General features: G+C 37.5%; 1 protein-coding gene across 1 annotated transcript; it reads left to right on the top strand.

The window, feature by feature from the left end:
* The first annotated feature begins 65 nt into the window (after window positions 1-65).
* On the top strand, window positions 66-21,892 carry LOC119653885 (diphthine--ammonia ligase). The gene is made up of 10 exons (XM_038059005.1): window positions 66-1,079; window positions 1,135-1,319; window positions 18,163-18,236; window positions 18,306-18,411; window positions 18,477-18,646; window positions 18,741-19,492; window positions 19,541-19,635; window positions 19,807-20,134; window positions 20,193-20,294; window positions 20,444-21,892. Exons 1-10 carry the CDS (start codon window positions 965-967, stop codon window positions 20,860-20,862), a joined length of 2,346 nt encoding a protein of 781 aa, XP_037914933.1. The 5' UTR covers window positions 66-964; the 3' UTR covers window positions 20,863-21,892.
* The last annotated feature ends 140 nt before the right edge of the window (window positions 21,893-22,032 follow it).

The following is a 22,032-nucleotide window of genomic DNA, read 5'->3' on the forward strand; positions in this document are numbered from 1 at the left end:
CTTCGAAAATTCGAAACGGTTTTCGAGTGTGAGCTGCTAATCGGTTCACTCGCATCGCAGTCGCAGATCAGTAGGATTTTGAAACGCAAGTTGTGTATTTGCACTCCGTAAATATTAAAAGTGATACCGTCAAGTGCTTAGCACAAATTCACCTGGATGGAAGCGGCGCTCGGTTCCGTTGTGTAATATTTCGCTCGCATGAAAACGCAAGTTGCAGGTGTTATTCGGCGCTGCTGGCAAAAGAAGTGAGAAAATTGAACGTCGCGAGAAAATCAGCTGTTGTTGTTTATAAGTCCTTTTAGAGAAGAAAAGTATGTGTGGGAATTTGGTGCGAAAAAGAGTTGCGAAGGAGTTGAACTTAACAAGTGTTTGACCTTCGGGTCGAGTGTCAAAGAAGTGAAAATAATCGAGGAGTCGCAGGTGGGAAGTGATAGTGAAGAATTTGACGCAGAATATTGTGTGGCGTTGGAGCGCATTGATGAAGACGCGAAAAGATGCGGAAGTGGCCACCCATCCCCCAGTTTTCTTAACCTAATTTACATTCAGTTTACGCCAGCTTAGAAGTTGGTCCGTTCGTTCTTTTGATCGATTTTTATTTTCGTCTCTCGCTGCCTGCTGCTCGTCTTGGGCCTGCGTCTTGCGTTGTGGCACGCTTGCCCCTAGTTCCAATTTGTCACCGTAGAAGATATTATCATGCTGATTTATTTGGGAGAAGTGTTCGACCGTCTAGTGCTTCTGGTTTATGCCTAGAAATTGTGTAATCAGTCGCTGTCAGTTGGCCGGCCTTCGCGAGTTGAGATTGTTCGGTTACCGGAACTCGAGTGCATTGGGGTTACGTCCAGCAGCCAACGGCGAATTGCATGGGTTTGCAACTCGCTTTTCCATCCAAGATCATTTCAGTTAGTGATCGTTGCTGCCTTGAGGGTTTTCTGCTGCCACCTGCTCAGAACGAGACCCAGTCAACATGCGTGTGGTTGCGATGGTTAGTGGCGGCAAGGATAGCTGCTATAACATGATGCAGTGCGTGGCCGAGGGCCATGAGATAGTTGCACTGGCGAACCTTCACCCGAGGGACCGAGGTATGGACTGGGTTTGAATGCAAGTCTGCTCATTGCTCATCTATAATTTCTGCAGATGAATTAGATAGTTATATGTACCAGACGGTTGGCCATATGGGGATAGAAATTTTGGCGAAGGCGATGGGACTGCCACTCTTCAGGAGGGAGACAAGGGGGCTGAGCACACAAACTGGGAAACAATACGTTCCAACCCACGATGACGAAGTCGAGGATCTTTATAGTCTTTTGGAATGGACCAAGGTAAGCTGTCGTAATGTAAATAACCTTCTAAGGAATGTAATGAGAAGTAAGCGGTCTAATAATTCTCATTGCGTTTCTATTATTGCTTGACTGTATGTTATGTTGAAGCTAAAAACAACGATTCGTATATATGTACTATATACAACGCTGTCATTTTGGAAAAGCAATGAAATTAAAGATAAGGGAGCCAATATACTAATTAGATAATATTTCTTAAATAAAAATGAAAAGGTATAAGAGATAAATTCACTTCACGCTGGAATACCGATACTGGGCTGCCAAGAGCTAAAAAACTTGTAATCGGCGAGTTTTGGTAACGTTATTTTCCCAAATATTGAAAATCTCTTTTATGTGTGAATAAATTGAGTTTATTGGTTTTTCATTAAAATTTGGAAAGGTTAGATACCTTTGACAACGACAATTTCTGAAAGTATATGGGCTCGCTCTGGGATGTGCCTATTCGACAACTGTATGCTATATTTCGAGTATGGGGAATGATAGGGAAGATCTTATTAGGTTAAATGCTGTCTAATTCGATTCTATTGTTGAATTTGTGAAGTTTGTTGTGGGAATCTACTGAACGCTTTGCCCTGTTACATTTTCGAACTAAGACAACGGAATGTTTGCAACAAAATATTCAACGGGGGTGCAGTTCTGGCAAAGATGATGCCGAACGTAAGAGGAACGCAGTGGACTCTAGTGGAGATCCCAATCTAACTTTATGTAACGCCAGTTTTGGCAAAATCGCTCCATATTTTATGTAACGCATAATATAAAGCGATAATTCCCACGATATAAGCTGAATATTCTGGACCTAAGCGAAGGGAGACGGTGAGACTGGGTAGTTACTGTTCCTCTCTTGATCAAAGAACCGGTTTCCGGCAACGAAATTCCGGTCGAGGTTAAGGAGTACCACAATTGTGCAGTGTTACCTACCAATGGATATTTTTGATATAGGGGAGAAGGATGCATCGTTAACCATCTACATGCAGATCATGAGAGCCTTCCTAAGGGTGGTGGTCTTGCTGGGCGATCTGAATGCCAAGTGGGCTCAGGCGTATAACGTGGAGGCATGGTCTTGGTGACCAAAATAATAACGGTGAATGATGAACACCCCCCGGGGGTTTCTCTCATTTTCATCATCATCAACGGCGCAACAACCGGTATCCGGTCTAGGCCTGTCTTAATAGGGAACTCCAGACACAATTCGATGTTATTGGTTCTTTGTTCTTTGGCGACAGTGCCATGTACACCATGTACTTCGTACATCTCAGATTGTTCTTCCCATAATGTCAATATTGCTAAACGTAGGCAAGTAGTTGGGTGAATTTGAAGAGGATGGCTCCTCTTACATTGATATCTGCATCGCGACACACTTTCTCCAGGCTCAGGTTAAAGAGGAGGCATGATAGGTTATCGCTTCGTCTTAATCGTTGTTGATGTTGAATGGCCTCGAGAGTAAGAGTGTTCTTCTTTCATATTGAAGAAAAACCCACCAAGATTCTCAATTTGACTGGTAATCGCGTTAGTGCATTGCATTAGTGACCAAAATATCGTTTGTTTTGTATATCTAGGAATAATTTTTCGTTCGACGTCGCTAATTTATTCAAAGTATGGACATGCTGCTCCCTAAACACTAACATTAAACTAAGCTTTGGTATGGACATTAGAGGTTCTGTAGTCTGCTACCTTAGGAACTCAATGGTTGCAGGCATTTACCTTCGTCTCAAAAGTGAGCCATTTTCTAACGAAGAGGTGAATGCTGTTCTTTGGTGGATGAGGACTCGATGGGGGTCGAGTTTTGCTGCTCCATACGGCAACCTGTTGCCATTCACCCCTAAAGGAGGGATACACGCCACCGTTCACGGTCTGCTGAAATGCACTTTAGCGCTTTCCAGGAGTTCGCGAGATTCTTTCACTCTTTATCCGTTGTTCTGCGCCATGTTTGCATGGCGTGGCCAGCAATGCAATTGTTGCCTCTCCTTAATGTTTGACTTGCCCACTGTCACTTCCACCTTCCGATCGCAAGGCTTGGAGTCAGTTTGAGTGCATTGTTGTCCGAGATGATTTCTCTTATATTTGGAGGAGTTGTTACGGTGACTAGCCACTTTATTCGGAACTTCACCTGATGTCATACGGTTAGGAACCGTGGTGAAGTGTTTCCTACCAGCTATTCAGCTGCTCGTTATTTTGAATGAGGAGTCAAGGGTTAACCTCCCTCACAGGAGCATCGAAATCTTTACGACCACATGCAGTTTCCTGCTTCCCTTCCCTTCCCCAACATAATAACAAGTTCTCTTTTGTCATGGCGCATACTACGTTGAATTTCCCGGGATTTCAATAGAGCCTTCAAACTTTTCAATTTATCGATCCGCTTCTACAACTCCGCGGTTAGAGCTTGTAATACCCGAGGAAATAACCTTTTTGATGGCAGTCCAATGCTCATCAATATTCTGAGGGGGATTATTCAGAATCTATGCCATCCGATCTGCAAGATAGGTCTCCTACTTCCACTTCGATGATGAACGTTACAATTTTTTCTGTGTATTCCAGAACTTTCCTATTCCACTGGAGTATAGACTTCATCTGAATCTATTCTAAAACACTGAAAAATTCCTTTGCAATTACCCTATAATTCCGCTTAGTTATAGAACCATCAGCGCCATATTCATTCGTCAGGACCATACATTGGGCGCATGCGATATGTGGATAATTCTCGATTTCTTCTTTTACGCTTCGTTCAAATGGTAATTTCAGGAGTTGAAATCGCATTTGGAACTGGAGTTGGGTTGGTAGCAAAGCGCAGAAAATGTTAATGTTTACACAAAGCATCCTTTTTAATTTCTGTAGTAAAAGTGTGTCCGTAACTTATTTTGTTATTGATTATGACATCAGGGGTATTTTTTGCCAACACGTGCTCCTCGATTCTCCTGTCAACATCCATCCATGTCTGGCACCACGATATCGATCACCTGCTTTGGATAAAAATCTCTATATTGCCCTTTTTCCACTTTTGAGACTCTTTCGAAAGTCGTACATCGCGTGAAATTTTCACTCGATATTCCTCAGGAATCCAAACCGTCCAAACTACCCAAAGTCTTGGAAATGCCTTAAGTCCGACGTCTCTCCCATTCACATCTCGTAGATAGTTTTCCTATTCAATAGAATAGTAGAGTAACAATTGCTTTTGCTCAAAAGGAGGCTGGAAGCCCTAACTTGATCAGGAGACATCGGATCATTTCTACTAAGATGCACCTTTTGCGCTCGGCTACTCCGTTCTGCTCTAGGCTCTTGGGACCGTCAGCTGATGCATGATGTTGAAACTTTAATGAGCTGTCAAATTGGCAGTGGACGTATTCCGTTTCAAACGAATTGTAGGAGTATCTGTATATGTATATATCTCCTTCACCATTCGTTCGTGTGAATGAGTTTGCCTGGAGCTGACTTCTTTGAATATTCGTTTAAAAATGCTTGGCACGAAACTTTGCGTTGAAAGCAAACTTCACATTCGACAAACGAATCGACCTCACTCATTTTGAGCCCTTTAAATGTATGATTTTTCTCGCTGCCCCACAAAAATCCCCTTACGTTTAGGTGTCCTGTGCTTTTTTTGTGAGAGAAAAGATAATTAAAACACCTTTTGCCTAGTTTGATGATAATCCGCTTTGAAGTGATGCAATAGCTTTTAAGGTTTCCCGGATGTCAGAGATAATATAATAAATACCCCTTTGTCACAGTGCATACTACGCTTCTCTTCACGAAAGACTGTTATGCACAATACTGAAAAAGTTTCGTCAACATCCTGCTATTAGTAACAAATTAGTTATATAAATGGTTCATCAAAACTAATGTACAATTTAATTATCAATTATATACAAGTGGGACTTTCGTGTATCGAATGGTTTTCACACCAGAAAACACAAAACCTTCAAGTATTGAAGCATCCAGTTTCCTGATGCTGCAAATTACACCGATTGTTTGACACATCAATAGTTATTGAAAAGTAAATGCGCCTGCACGATAATGATCACTGTATAGCAAACGGGAAGGATACATGTTTTGACGTCTTTGTATTTCTTCCATCAAAACGCTGCCTTTTCCTGTACCGAATATTCCACATACCTTTTTTGCTCATGCTACCGAAAGCTCCCTTGAAGTTAATGAAAATCAAGTGAGATGACGATTGGAATCTCGCACAATGTCCTGCAATGATTTGTAGCGGGATAATGTGGTCAGAGCAGGAAGGTCTACAGTGGAAGCCAGCTTGTTCTCTGCCGATCAAGCTTTCAATATCTTCTTTGATTTATTGCAGATCATTTTAGCTATAATCTTTCCGCATGCAGGGAACACGTAAATATATCTCCAATTATCGCACTCAAGAGGGGCCCTTTTTCAGAAGTCTAATAATCAATCCCTTTTTCCACTCACTGGGAAAAATATTATCTCTGCAGACACTGCAGCGGCTGCAATGAACAATTCCAAGAGACGTCAAGTTCAGTTCACCGGATGTTATACAGATGAGAACTACGATAAAGTTCTTGCACCTCCTCAGCTGCTCATCATTGTGGGTACATTTTCCGAAATTAATCATTTTATCGGATCTTAAGCTCTTATGGCGGCAATAAAAACCTTGAGTTCCTTACGTCGTTAGATCCGCTTCCATTTTTCGCAGTCAGTCTGATCTTATGGTACCTCTTGCGTCGCGGCCGACAACATGACTTTAGCCAGAAAATAGAGAACTGCTCATCAATTTTCTGCTGCAAGCTGTTATGCCTGCCGTCCAATCAGACGGTGTTAAGTTTGGGAGGTCGAGGCTCTCCGCCCTTGAGAGTACATTCGGACCCGATTCGCAACGGAAAGTCACACCAACAATCATAAAGTGATGATCTCTTTCGAAACCGGGTTGCTAAATCCACTGCTTATCGTAAAGTGGTCCGTCGAATTAAATGTTAATTACTAGCCAGATGAAATTCAACTAACCTTATGGCAGACTCTGCGCTCAAAAAATATGTCAGCTATAACGAAGCGGTGGTGGTTGCTGGAAGTCCGGTACTATCGCCCAGGAAAACATAGTTGAAAAATCAGTTCGCTTCGGAGATATGATCGCCGTTTCCGAAGCTTGAATAAAATTCGAGATGTGCAGGTTGCTATCTCACAAATCTCTATTCCTTTTTGTTGGAACTTATAGGGGAACCACTCTCTCAGGGGTAATGATATGATGACATTATCAGTCTATAGTATTAGCCCGTTAGGTTTACCAATACACACCCCACGCCCAGATGTTACCCATCTTTTAAGACTATAGAGATCCTTCCCTCTATCTCACTAAAGTGACAACTACCCCGTTTGCCACCTCTTTACTACCTCTTTGACTTCAAATTTCTCTGAGATTTTATCTCGATGCATTTTGTGATATTTTGGCCTCTATATATGATGTCAGTATTCTTACTAGCTGGAAACTGCTGGACAAGTAAAGTTCATTTATTAAAGAGTAAATAAAGCAAGTAAAGTAAGCAGTACGTACTGGTTAGTACTTAAATTAGGGTCCCCTTTATTCCTATTTTATTTAAGTTAATTGTTGTACATTCACTTCTTCGAGAACAGAAAAAGTACAGATTAGAATTGCAGATAAAGTCGATAAATTTTCCTGTATAAATTTGTTGTATCTGTTTTAATTATACTTGGTAAATAAAGTTTAAATCTACCGCAAGTGGGTTATTCCCAGCGCGATGTTTTCCAGGACGAATAAATGCAAACGGGACTTGAAAAGTAATACTCAATTGAATTTTTGACTGCTTATAATTGAAATATACACGCAACCAAAGTTCCTCTCATTAGAAAACCACGAAACCTCTTAATACCTTATTGTTTAGGATAAGTGAGGGATCTTAAGTCCACATCTACTTGATGTTGGACCGGACCAAATGGAGAGCAACTTACTCTCACGTTTTGTGGTCCTTAATACCTCACACGCTCAGTTTCCAGTTTTCGATTTGTGTTGTGCTCTCTCTCTTTGCTGCTCATATGAGGTGGCCATAATGCATGTTCCTTGTTGATGATATAGTGCAGAGGGATATACTTTCACAGCAACGATTGAAGACGAGTGCAAAATTCTTGGAAGTCCTGGAAAGTCCTAAATTGAACAGTCAATAACTAAACGTTGTTGGACGCACTACGATCCACCTAAGGTATAATTGTCTGTAGAACTCGATGTACCATCTATAATATTTGCGAGTACCTTTATTTTATTTTTCAAGCGGTATGTGGTAATTTTAAATGATGAATATTTTCTTGTTCATTCTCTTCTTCAAATTTCTGTTCTATCCTATTCCTCAATATTGCAATGAGGCTACTTTAAGTAGGCAGCTTCATAGTTCTGACTAGACTCATAATCTTGATCGGACATTCTGAAAAAGGGATCATATGCAAATTTACTATTGAACTTTCTGCCCGGGTTCAAATTTTTGTTTAAAAGTTGTTGCTGGGGAGATTTTTAATTTTTTGCGAATCTTATGTCATATTTGGAATATCACGTGGTAGAGAGGGGCTGCAGCGTACAATACAATGAAATCGCGTTATCATTTTTGATCTGTATAAAAGAAACTGACGCAACCCCGTATGCGATTCTATTCATCTTATCATATATTCATTAAAAATAAAGCGTAGATAACCATTCTTCTCCGAAAGTTGCGAACGGCTCAAACATTTTTGCGTGATTGTAAACTTAGGAGCACATATATTCGCTTGAATTTATAATAATGTTTGCACAGATTTGGATATAATCCTAGATATATTCGAAAATTTTCCGAATTTACCGAAAGATTAGCGCTTCAAAATTAAATTAATTTCGATTGAAATTTGACTTTATAAAACCAGAAATCCGTTTACTAATCTTTGTTGGTTACTTTAAATTGATTAAGTTTATGTTAATCCGCGAGAAATATTAGCGAAACGAAGACAGATATAATACTTCTAGAGATATCAAAATGGTTGATTATTTTATCGTAACTTTCAAAGACTGTGTGGTAAATAAAAAGCTTGAAAGTGTTAGGTTATTACAATATTCAGTCTAAATTATATTCTTGAAATCAAGCAAAGAATATGCACACAATAATCTACCATAATATTATCACTAATTTTATCGCCTTAATGAATTGCCAAAATTGTGGAGTTTGTTGTCTTTGCAAACATTAGCTTTCATGGGTTGAGGCTTATTTAAAACCTGGTTCCATGACTAAGAATTGAAAAAAAGATATTTGGGTCAAGACTCAGACTACCGGAGAATCGGAGCCTGAAATGGTATAATTTATAACGTTTTTAATTCCTTATCAATTGTTTTCATTGCACACAATCTGATTTTACTGATGAAAACATGTGACTCGCAGTTGGGCGCACTCAATGAAATCTATGTATATCTGTTTATTATTGAAAATATGATAATTTGGAAAAATATAATAATAGCATATTTATGGAAAGTTAGATAATTTAAAAAGTCAAGTGGCATTGTCAAAGCGATTTTTGAATGATTTATCTAGTCTGTGCAAATTAAATACTTTTTTATTTGCACGAGATCTTTGAACCTTTTTTACTTTCAATAGGAAATGACGCATGCATTCACCTCATTTGAATCTGGTAAATTACGATCAACTGTTTGTTCTTTGTAAACTACATGTCTGAAAATAAGCAGTGATTTGTTGTAGAGCTAATTAAAGGTGGCCATGTCAAAGCAGAGCAGAGTAGCAAGCTTACGGGTTAGATTTAACAATTCCGCTAATTGCCCTATTTATTTATACGTCAAGCTATTACTATCGGGATGTGCGGGGCAAGGGATGTTCTACATCTACTCTAATGAAATAAGATTCAACTTAGGTTTATAAAATATATTACTACATATCACGTATTATTGTATTTGTACGGAGTTAGTGGTGTATGCAATAAATGAAATGTTTAACTTAGTTCTAACTTACATACATCAAATATTATTTTGCGTTCATACAGTCACTCAAACAGTTAATGGCTATTTTTTGATTTTAATTTGAAAACGCAACAGTACAAAAACAAGTAATGCTACTTTGTTCAAAATTGGTTTATTTTGCAACTAATAAATTGAAATATGAAAACAGAATTTTTCGTTAAAACTAAACGTAAAAGCATGTCCTACCTTCAAATTCTGTTAGTATGTTGGGGATCGCTGCCCAATAAACATTCATCTTAAAAGGCACCGTATTTCAATGTCCGCATTCTGCCCATAATCCAGCATCAGACAGCCGCCATCAAATTTACCAAGCGCTTATCTCTTTTTCCATGTTCACAGCTTGCCGTCAGAATCGTATCTAATAATTTCCAATCCTTAATAGTAGAAGATTAATACTTATCCGCGAAATCTATAATCCCTGGCCACTTTATATATATTCGGTGTTGCATGCTGTGGATTAAAGCTTCTATTGACTGTACTGTATTTGCGAGTGATGATTCCACACTTGGACTATTTTTTGCAAAAGCCATGCTTTCGTTGCGATAACAAATTTACCTGCTTCCATTTTCATCAGCTCCCAAAACGCTTCCGATTGGTTTCATGTCAGGACTACACATTACCTGGCCAATTCAACAAACGCACATTTTTCCTTGCAAATATGCTTTTACAAACCAGGCTCTGTGGCAAAAAGTACCATCTTGCATAAAAAGCAATGTTTCTCCATTCAGAAACCGCTCTTGGATCTGATCAGCAGTCGATTTTATTGTACTTCTGGTTTTTATTGTGTTTTTTACCACGTAAAACTGCCCAGTGCCCTTGCTACTGATGACAAACCAAATCATTATTTTCCTGGGGTATTTTTTGTAGTTTGGGTAACGCAATCGGGATGAAATTTCTCCGATCGACGATGTCCTAGAAATTGACCTGTTTTTACTGAGATCTCAAAAGTTTGTTTGCTTTTATTAAGATATGATGATGTTGGTTCTCTAAAATAAATTAAATTGAAAATCACCGATCTCCAGAAGTTCGCATCTTTATCAGAACACCGCTTTGCTTACCTGCCGTTAACTTGGATTTCAAACCCAAATTCTTCGGTTTTCTTCGTACAGTGCCCTCAGAAACGTTGACATTGGCATCCTCTGAAAGAGATTTTATTATCTTTTTAATAGCAAATCTGTTTTCTAAACAAATTTTGTAAGACATCTTTCTCCTCCATTTTCCATTCCCTTCTAGCCCCAATTCTTAACCTGAGGTATTTTTTTCTTCAATCGGCTTACATTAGCTTCGGGCAGAGCAATCTACTTGCTACGTTACGATTACAATGCATTTTGCTACTAATAAACACTCTAACTTCTGCTTTTTAAGGTTTTGTGTTTACATAAAGCCTTATTAGAGTCGATGTCTGTCTGTCACAACCGATTTATTCGGAAACGGCTAGGCCGATTGTCACGAAAATTTGTGAAAATGTGTGGTCTGATGTTCTCTTTACCAATAAGAAGTGGTGCCATTTTCTGTTCAGTTTAAGGGGGGCTCCCCATACATATGAATGGAGGGTGCAAATTTTTTTTCTCATAAAATGTGGCCATGTGGAGTATTGAATGAAAAGGCTCAGTTAGTACTTTTCGAAACTTTCCATATTTTATATTGGGTACAACATAGGGGAGTGAGGGCTCAAAATGTGACCACCAAAAAGTGTAACCGGATCTCACAACCTATCCAACCGAAAAATATGAAAAAAATCATAGTGGTGCATCTCTATGAAATCTAGGCCTCAAAATACACCCGGTTGCGATATCTGCATAAATAAAGTTAATAATAGTATATTAGCATATTTTAAAAATTTTGCCGAAAACCCCCATTAATTTCATGTTAGAACTACAAAATTTTGCATTTGTTTACAACATAATGCACAATTTGGTGAAGCTTGAAGAAAATCCAACTATTATTAACAAAGCTATAGAGGGTGAAACTTTGCTATTTGCTGTGAATCAACTACTCCAGACAGACATGTGTGTATGTAGGTATATATGCGTGCTAATTAAGCTTGCGGGTAGTTAATCCAGACAGATGTGTTTGTACACTAAACCAGTGGTATTCAATATACGTACTATATATGCACATATGTATACTTTTGTGCATGAAGTAAACTAGAAATATAGGTACGATCAATTTATATACGTCCATGGATATCTACAATATTTGGTAATAGAGAGTTTGTTTGTTTAGGGTGAGAATAATGTCTGTAATATGTACGCATATCTTGTAGTTTGGAAAAATATGAAGGAATATGTTGGATTTGTTGCTATGATATATACGGATGGAAAAATGTGCGTAGAAATTTCTCACATATTTTAAGATGAACACCAAACCTTTATACTCGAAGCGCAAGCTTCCGGTATTCCGACTTGTTTGCGAATTGAATGCCGGATGAATGAATGGCCGTGTTCTCGTAGTCACTATCGTTTTGTAAGCGTTTTTTAGTAGAAAGGAATCTAAAAAGGCGTTTTCGATGGTATGGTCGTGAAATTCGCGCTGACGAGCATTCAATTGCTAAGGTTGGTTTGAACATCGAACTCGATAGGAAACAACCAAAGGTCAATCGAAATTATGATGGCTTGATATGCTGGATGGGCATTTGAGACATTTTGCCTGATAATCTCCCAGATGTATTTTTTCGCTATGCATGAGTTCCGGGCATTGGGGGATATACATGGAAATTCTTTATACACACTACCCTCTTTACAAAATCTGTAGACAATGCCCTCGGATATTCCCAATTTCGTTAAGCCTACAGTGATTTTAATTCTAATATAGAGGTTATCACTTGTCGATTGCTTTTGTAGATGCTAATAATACCTTCTCAACTTTTTCTGTTGTTCATTCGCGCCTCAAATTTAATTTCTTGTTAAAGTGAAACTGCGTTATAATTTTGTATATCGGTATTAGCATACATTTGTATCTGAATATGGAGGGGGAAGGAGTTCTAAGAACGCTGTTGAGCATGTTCCCCTGGTTATGCTAACAGAAGCTAACTTGTGGATTTGTTAACGGTTGTACTAAAGCAACTACTAGTTCTCTTATTGACCACATCACAAATTATCATTGGTCATGCAATTGTAGTATTTTTGTTTTTTCGTTGATCTATTAGATAGCCCTGAATGAAGTCTAGTGTGATGTTTCAGTCTATTGATATTAATGAATCTCTTCCAAGGGATTTAATCATTTCAATTACGAACTTGTAAATTTACTAATAATAAATCGGATACCAGTCAACTTAGCTGTGAATGAGTACCTGAGTCAAATCAGAGTAATAATCTTGGCGAGCGCAATGCTGACCACATTGCCTCCTACAGTGTACTGTAGTGTACCGTTGCGGTCTAGAATGAAGTGCTGTAACACATTTCAAGGCTCTGCTTGAATATGAATTGTTGCGCCATTATTATGATACGACTTATAAAGTTATATAAATCGATTCCTTTCGATATCTGGCACCGCTGTAATGCTTTTAAAGCATTTCAAATGGAAGGATATTATATTATATTATCTTAAGTGAGACTATTTGGAAGATATATATGTCGAATTAGTTTCGTTATGTTGTCAACTATTAGGACGGAGTTTCTTGCCTCAAATATATTCCCAGCGGGTTTGCTTTCGAAATAATATCGGGTTTTCAGATAATCTGTACTAACCAAGGGGGCTAGTAGTGTTATTTATAAAATAAAACTTCTTAAAAATATATTTACTGTCTTTCTGCTTGTTTGTCACACGCATTTATTGAATTGGTCCGAAAATCGGGACTGGCGTATAAAGCCGTCTGATTTTATGATGTTTCCGTACAATTACTTTTTGCAGATTTTGCAAATTTGTTGCATCAAGTCACGTAACTTTTATTTTTTTTTTTGTATACCTGTTTAAAGTTTCAAATGCATATTTACTTTCGTTTTCAATTTGTGGCGCTTAGAAACGGACGCGGTCCTTTCATTTCCTTTGTATTTACGACATTACAAACTTTGAATGTGTTTTCAAAAAACTACTCGTCCGCTTTACTTCAATATTTTTTAGTATGCTTATACATCATTTATTTATGAACCTCATTTTTCGGTTAATAAAAATATGGGCGCGTTGTTCAAAAGTGTGACGAATCCCGGCAAACCCCATTTTTTATTTAAATTGAGGTGCTACAGCGCCGGACGACTACAGCTGCTATTTTGTTTTACGATTAAAATCTCAATTATAGACCTTAATAAGTAAGCAGTCAATGTCCTTTTTTCCTTTTAAAAGAAGAAAGGACTATTCCTCATAAGCGCCTGAACAGTAGGTCGTTGTCCCCTTAAGACCAAGCACTAGAGAAGGGGGTGGAAAACGTTTTATTGGCAAAGAGTATAACAATAATTCTTGCTGATGGTATTGTTGACCACAATGTCAAACGACACAAAGTTAACTCACATTTTTCAGTTCGTTTGTATTCATTATTGGCAGATTTGATATTGTCTTTCTAAGTTGGAAGTAGCCTCTGTTCGTTGTTGCCTTTATACGTCAGTTTCGTTAATCGGTGGTGACATACTACTACCGAACATCGAATCAATAATAGATTTTTTCAGTTATTGTGTACGCATTCGAACGATATTAAATGTGCCCAAATTAATCTGAAAAGACTTCAGATTTCAACGCTTTCAAAGCAAAGTTTATAATCAGAGTGAAATTATGCGGTGTTTCCAACGATTAATTAATTGAAATAATAAAACTTGTTGTTTCTTTTTCGTTGGTGTGGGTATTTATTCTTGCAAATACCGATATTTCGGGAACCACTTGTTCCCTTCATCATTGCACTGATGAAGGGAACAAGTGGTTCCCGAAATATCGGTATTTGCAAGAATAAATACCCACACCAACGAAAAAGAAACAACAAGTTTTATTATTTCAAAGTTTATAAGCAAAAACCAGTTCGTGTAGATATCATAAGAAGAATGTTAAGATGAATTTCCTCTATCGTACGATGACCTTTTGGTGTGATTCGTTTGGAATAAAATTTTAGAAAAATTAGCTGTCAAACGTGTTGGCGACAATTATAACAGAGTCGCTTGAATGGTTTGTTTACAATAACTCAAATATTATGGCTCACGGAATCTTCAATGTAATTTTTGGTTTTAAAGCTTATATTTTAATAAGACCTTGAGCCTTGAAACTCTTTCATCAGCAATGGCCCAAGAATCGATATCTAAACATTCCTGTCTTTCCCACGACTGCCTATTGAACTGAATTTATCCGCAACCAAACTCTCCTTATAAGATTTTTTCATTATGTAGGCTATGGAATCGTCCATGGAAAAAAGGCTGCATTGGATCTACGAAAATTTCGATTAAGACTTAGCCAAAGTTGTTTTCACCAATGGTCTGGAAAAGGGGAATACCGAAATCTTGGTTGCAGAATTATGTATGGTAAAATTATTGGGCTGGATATTGGGCTCTCCAAGAAGGAGAAAAAGATCCAGTAATTGATGTGAGAGCATGTAAAAAATTAATTGAAAATGCCCAACTTATTATTATGAATGACGTTAGATATACCAAATCTCAGTATTTTTTGAAAACCAAAAAGTTTAAAACCTCCGTTCAAATGATCTTTTTTGATTTCACAAGTCGGTAAACCGGAAGTTTAACGCTCCAGGTATAAAAGGGCTTGTGTTTCCCTAGGTGAGGAGCGATGAGTGCATGAGAGTTCCGTGTGTACATAGTTACAAATTCCAGTACCTTCTACTTTTTAGAAAGCCATTTAAATAAATCATTTGATGGAAAGCACTGTATTGATAATAGTCCACCACATACACTTCACCGAGTTTAATATTATTAGCAAATGTGAAGAACTCAACCTACAACAGATACAAACAAGTCAGGAAACCGGAAGCTCGGCGCTTCAGGTGTGAAAGGTGTTGTTTGCTTCTGTGAGTATGTTTGCGTGCAGAACTATCCCATTTTGTCAATCGGTATAGCTGAGAAAAGTGCGTGTGACAGACAGACAGACAGGAATTGAACCGATTTAAATCAGGACAGGGTTGGGGAGAAGTAGATTCTTGAGGAATGGGATTTTAACATTTCACTCGAATGTCAATTTGCATGGCTTAGGCTGCAGTTAATTCGCAAAATTTAGTATTGCTAATATGTACTTAAGGCGGGGTTTTCAGTCAACTTCTAGAAGCTATAGCTAGAAGCAATAGACTATTAGTAAGTTCATTTAAGAAGATATTTTTCAGATTTTTGGGTTGGCAAGTTTCCAAAATGAGTCCTGTCTCACTTTAAGTGTGTACATTTTGACTAGTTTCTCGCATAATTTACAATTCACGTCGAAACTAATATCAGCTTCGGAAAGTACTAACCGATACCTTTCATTTAACACCCCACATATCCGGTCAGAAAAATCTTTAAATACCCCCAAATTGATGTCACTCACTGTATGCGTGGAATTTCAAGGTTCCCATCTGCCCACCAAATTTTGCTTGGATCAGCTTAGCCGTTTTGGAGAAAAATGGGTGTGACAGACAGTGAATCGATTTTAATAAGGATTTGGTTTACACAAAACCTTAAAAATAAGTCTGGACACCGGAAGCTGGGCCCTTCGAGTAGAAAGGTTTTGTCTTCTTCTTATATGAGGAATTTTCAATGCACGGTTTCCATTTGCACATAGCTCAAATTGCAAAATAATGATTCATTAATTTCTAAACTCCAGCTATACATATGTACATACATATCAAAGACATAAATATTGTGCTAATTCTAAATAAACAAACGTCGCTCATCCAAATTTATCTAACGCGTCTTCACACATTTCCACTTTACTCCGTGTACAAAAGCACATAGATACGATGGTACTAACGTACACACATGTCTACCTTATTGGACACTACCCGCAACTTAATTAGCACATGCATATACTTACACAAATCTGTCTCAAGTAAATCATACTGATATACAGAAAACTAAAAAAGCTAAAAATCCCGCCGGTTCATATAAATTCACTTTATATGATGATGACGTCATACACGTCTTAGAGTGCAATAAATTTACGTGAAATGCAAAGCTTTGAATTTCCATAACTTTGTTAATGATAGTTGGATTTCATTTAAACTTCTCAAAGTTTTGCCTTATATAAATTGATTACTCCTAATTATCTATTCTAATTACAAATGCTTACATTAACGTTGCCGTCTGCCTGCTTAGGGAGATGATGGATCCTTGGTCGGTATTTACTAGTTTGGCAGTGTCTTCCAGTAATATCTCCAAATCTTTTAAACGACGCAGGAAGACATTGTTGTGATGTTTTAGATTAGTTTTTAAGGTTTTCAGAAACTACCCAACCGAAAAATCTTAAAAGAAATCAAGAGACTGCCACTATATGGTGCCTAGGCTCCGAAATACCCTCCATGCCGATATCTATTCAAATAAAGTTAATAATAGTATATCACTATAATTTTTAGTAATCGACCGCAGAACCCCCCTTGAGTTTATCCTAGAATCACAATACAATCCTTGAATCGCAATATAGGCTATAATTTAGAGCATGATCCTACCAAGTTCGGTGGAAATCGCACTATTACTAACAAATTTATAATAGGTCAAAATTGTTGTTACTGCGCAAGTTCAAGACTGTGAATGTCAGTATCACGCGAGAGTGGATATTCTCACATAATATATGCATATATTACGTACTAGTTACTAAAGGGACAAATGTCCTTTTAAATATTTTTATAAAAGAAATACACAAAACCTTTCATATCTGAAGCGTCCAACTTCCGGTTTCCTGACATGTTTTATTTGTTGATCCTTCATCCTACTTTATCTCCTTTGATTGGGACATAATGTCTATGGGGTGTTCACTGAGTTCAACGTTCTGGAGACGTATTCGATCACCAGGTTAAAAAGTATGGTGCGAGACCATTTTGCCTTTGAATCTGAAGCTTAATTCGCTCTGGATTTTCCTTTGTTCCCAATTCTTTCCATGTTAATCTTTACCAGTGCCAGTGTCGTCGTAAGCTTGAAAGAAAACAAAAATCAATTAACATAAGATCATTGTCATATTTCCGGGCCATACGGATCTCTAAGTTCTTTTTAACATTCGCCGATTATGTTACCAATTAAGCCTCTCATTCGTGGTTCAATAATTTTTGTCGTTATAATAGGTAATAAGAACCGCCAATTCTCTACGTGCCTTGATCCGCTTACAAGTCCTAAATGAATACGCAAGCGACGAGAAGTGATCGTTTCGCAGATCCAGAAAACAACTTTAAAATTTATCGCGATTTGACCGATCTGATTAGATGTACGTTGCCAGTTAGCTGAAACCCAATTGACCTTATGGCAGGATCTGCGCTCGAGCAATGACGCTTATTGTGTTTGAAATCGACTTCTAGATCATGAAAGCGCATCTTGTGTTATCTATCAGTATCAATCCGACACCCGATCCGCGTTCACTATCGCTTGTCTTATCACATTATAAAAGTGCAGCAGGGAGGGTGCCCCCAGAAATTCATTATCGTACTTCCTGAAATTGAAGAAGTGATGACTCTTGACCCGAATGTTATCGAGAAACATGTGTACATTCCAAAAACCAATCCCCGAAAAATATTAAGTCCGTAAACTTAACTAACAATGAGCTCAAGAAAATTTCAATTAATAAGTAGCTTTCGAAGTATGTTTTTTTCTATTCATACTTGGCCTGATTAACGAACGAAGGAAAGCAAAAACAAATGCTTAAACAAAGTTGTGCACCCTTCATGAAGGTTACACATGGCTATCGATACGAAATTTGGTTAACGCGTTAATGTTTATTCACAATTTCATTATCTAGTTTAATCACGATACTTATTTAACTTTTTAGCGGGATCTCCAAGTGGAAGCTGTAGCAGTGGGAGCAATTTTATCTGATTACCAAAGAGTTCGAGTAGAGAACGTGTAAGTTATTAGCACTCAAATTTTGCAGTTTATGTAAGAATGATTCGTTTCTTTTCTTTCCTTTAATAGATGTAGCCGGTTAAATTTAGTTCCATTAGCATATTTATGGAGGAGAGATCAGACTGAACTTTTACAAGAAATGATTGACAGTCAAGTTCATGCGATCATAATAAAAGTAAATGGCTTTACTTCAAACTTGCGATTATACGGGAGAGATGCATTGAAACATTTTACTTTCAGGTGGCAGCTTTAGGCTTAGTTCCTGACCGGCACTTGGGAAAATCCTTACGAGAAATGCAACCGTATCTGCTACAAATGCATGATAAATATGGGTTGAATGTGTGCGGGGAAGGAGGAGAATATGAAACATTTACGCTTGATTGTCCTTTATTCAAACAAAGAATTCTTATGTAAGATGGTTCACCTTAAGCTTTATTATTTCAACTTTCAATTATTGTTTATCGATCGACATCTGACTTGTGGATTTCCTCTTTCCCATTTCAGAGAAGATATGCAGACTATAATTAGTTCCGCAGATCCCATTTGTCCTGTCGGTTACATCAACTTTACAAAATTGAGTTTGCAACCGAAAGATTCATCGCATTGTAACGTTATTGTGAAGACATCATTGGACTATATAAGCGATTTGAATGAATCGAATTTCAATGATCTCAGCGATCCAGACCTCAGTGAAACTGAACTAGAAATAATCGAGAAGGAAACAAGATTGCGCGAATCTATTAGCCATAACGATCTGATATCGAGAAGTAATTCTTTTGGACGACAAGCATCTTCTCCTATTCCCATCGTGACAAAAAGCTCAAGTATTGACGAAACCAGCTCAGCTGGACCGCCATTGCAATTAGCTACCAGCGCACCGCAAACACAGCCCCCTAGTCCTATAAAATACGAGCGAGAATTTCGACCGATAGATAATTGTCCGATGGCGGCTGTAAATAGAAAGGGTTGGATGTGGGTAGCTGGTATTCAAGGTTGTGGAGAAGATATTCAAAGTGGTATGATGGATGCTTTGGATAAATTGAAGTGCACAGCAGAGCAAAACAACTATGAATTGTCGGATTTTTGCTACATAACAATGTATATGCGGAATATTCTCGAATACCCACTTGCCAACGAACTATACGCTCAAGTTTTCAATTTCTATAACCCTCCGACTCGTGTTTGTGTAGAATGCCCGCTGCCTGATAATTGCCATATTGTCATGGAAGCCGTTGGTTACAAGTCGAATTGTGATGGTAAATTATAATGCTTTTCTGAAAATAGTCTAACCGATTGTATTTCAGCGAGTGAGAGTAGTCTGAAGTTCACTACAATGCACGTTCAGGGGATATCTCATTGGGCGCCAGCAAATATAGGACCATATAGTCAGTCCACAAAAGTAAGATTTTTAACTATATGCCAACACTTTTAATTCATCAACATTTTTTCGAAAGGAAATCAGTTGTTTTTAGCATAATTTATCGAATCTATAATATAAAAATTGTTATTGGTCTTCCTTCTACTTTTATTGAAGATTCCGTGCTGAAATAAGTATGTCCGTAATTTTCAGATTGGCGAAATTACATACATTTCTGGTCAAATAGCACTTGTGCCTGGAAGTATGACATTAGTGGAAGGTGGCATACGCCCCCAATGTAAACTAGCTTTAAGGCACATAAGCCGGATTGCGAAAGCAATGAATGCCAATGGCCAGTTACGAGACGTTGTTCAGGGAATATGCTTCACTACACATCCTAACTATATAGCGGAGGCTCGGCGGCAATGGGAACGTTGTACGACTAATGCTATAATAGATTACATTGTTGTTCCAGCATTACCTCGCGAAGCTCTAGTCGAATGGCAGGTTTGGGCCCACTCGCACAATGATCGTTTTGATTGTAAGTTTTTCACGCTGGAGCTTAAGGAGAATAAATTTAATTTTCGTTATTATCTTAGATGAAGAAACTGGTTGCTCGGTGAGTGAATACACAATTTCAATAAGAAGGCGATGGAATTACGAGAATAATTGCGCCGCGATCGTTTGCTATGTTTCAACAGGTATGTTTGAAAATTGACTTTAGATTGTTATTTCCCTTTGGATCTGATCTGAAATGTAGGTCATCCAGTTATTTATATCACTGTCTGAAGTTATTCTTTTCGAGCAACAAAAAATCGTGCATTAATTTAAAATATAAACTTTATTCTAGGTCTAGCATCATCCACAACTCAGTTGTCTCAATTGTCTGACGACACGCTCCATCACCACAAACAACTGGCACAAAACATAACGGCCGAAAATATAAATGAAGTTCTATCATATGTTCTTGGAAAGCTATTAAAAGACTATCCACGGAAAAGTTACGACCGGCAGCAGTCTGTTGATAGCACATATTCAGACAATGCAAACAAATCTCCATCTACAACGCTCCCACAATTGCCAGCGATTCATTTGAAACTCTTCTATCAGGTGTCATGTACACCGTCGGTGCAATTGTTGCTCAATACGTTACAAGATTTCAAGATGAAAACCAGTCCAGTTGCAAATATTGTATATACCGTCTTGCCAGCTTGTAGCCTACATAACTTCAGTACCTTTCTTTCGATTTGCGGTATTAGACATGAATAAACCTAAAAAGGGCTCGCACTTTCATCCAACTAAATGTATGTCTGTGGTGTTTCTAGCGAGTAAATCAAATTGAAGCAATAAGATACATTTTTCTATTCGGTAATGTTTTCTTATTCAATTTCGTGATATTTCTTGAATATCTCGTTCCTTTTTTCAGTACTATATGTCTCAATAGCATATCACTGAAAATGGAGACAAGTCATTCCAGAAATATCGGTATATATGAACCTAAAAAATTACCAGCGCATAGAAAAATTTCTCTTATTGCACCATTTCATACTTTCAACCATTTAAATTTCAATTTCTTGCAAATGCCATATAACGGTCGATCCAAATTAAGAAAAACTCATCGAACGCTTTTATCGTCTAGCTCTAATCAGGCAAAAAATACAAGGATCGAAAAGACATTTTCAAATCTTAACCCATCATGAGTTTTTAATATGCTGGAATGCACTTTGATCGCCTCTAACCAAATGCATTGCGGATTGGTCAATGATTCTATACATTTTATATATTTGGTTACGACAAAAACCCTTATTTTTTTGTGAAAACGGTGTTGATATTTTATTTGTCCAAACATTTCGGTTTCCCGTAAGCATTAAAGTTTGGTTTTTATTATATAGATCCTAATATTGTTATAATGTATAAATAGAATCAGATTTAACGTTGTTGAAAACAGAAAATGGTGCCACGTTTGTTCTTCGAAAAATTGATGTAAAATTACTTTTCAGAAAGCGATTCGCTAAGAAAACTTGAATATATATATATACTTGTATGAGAGAAAGGCAGAAATAAGGTTTACATGCTTACGTTTATTTCTGCCTGAGTTATTACAAAGATGAATTTATATAGTAAGAAAGCGTATATAATACAGAGTCCAGTTGAGAATACTTGTCAGAGCAAATAGCATAATTCATATAACGTCTATTACAGTATGTTTAAGATGTTTTTGTTATTTAATTATAAAATGCAATGATAACAAAGTGTATTCAATATAATTGAAATAAATAATTTATATTTTTTAAAATAATTAAATAATTTTTGAAGTTGTTTCACACAAACCCTTAAAGATGCTCAGAACTACAATAATTTTTAATTGCATCCGAAATCGTGCACGCACAAGAAGATTGCTTATATTTTTCCCTCTACTGCATTTTACTTCGGCATTAC

This window comes from Hermetia illucens, chromosome 4, assembly GCF_905115235.1.
Source record: "Hermetia illucens chromosome 4, iHerIll2.2.curated.20191125, whole genome shotgun sequence".
Lineage (NCBI taxonomy): Eukaryota > Metazoa > Arthropoda > Insecta > Diptera > Stratiomyidae > Hermetia > Hermetia illucens.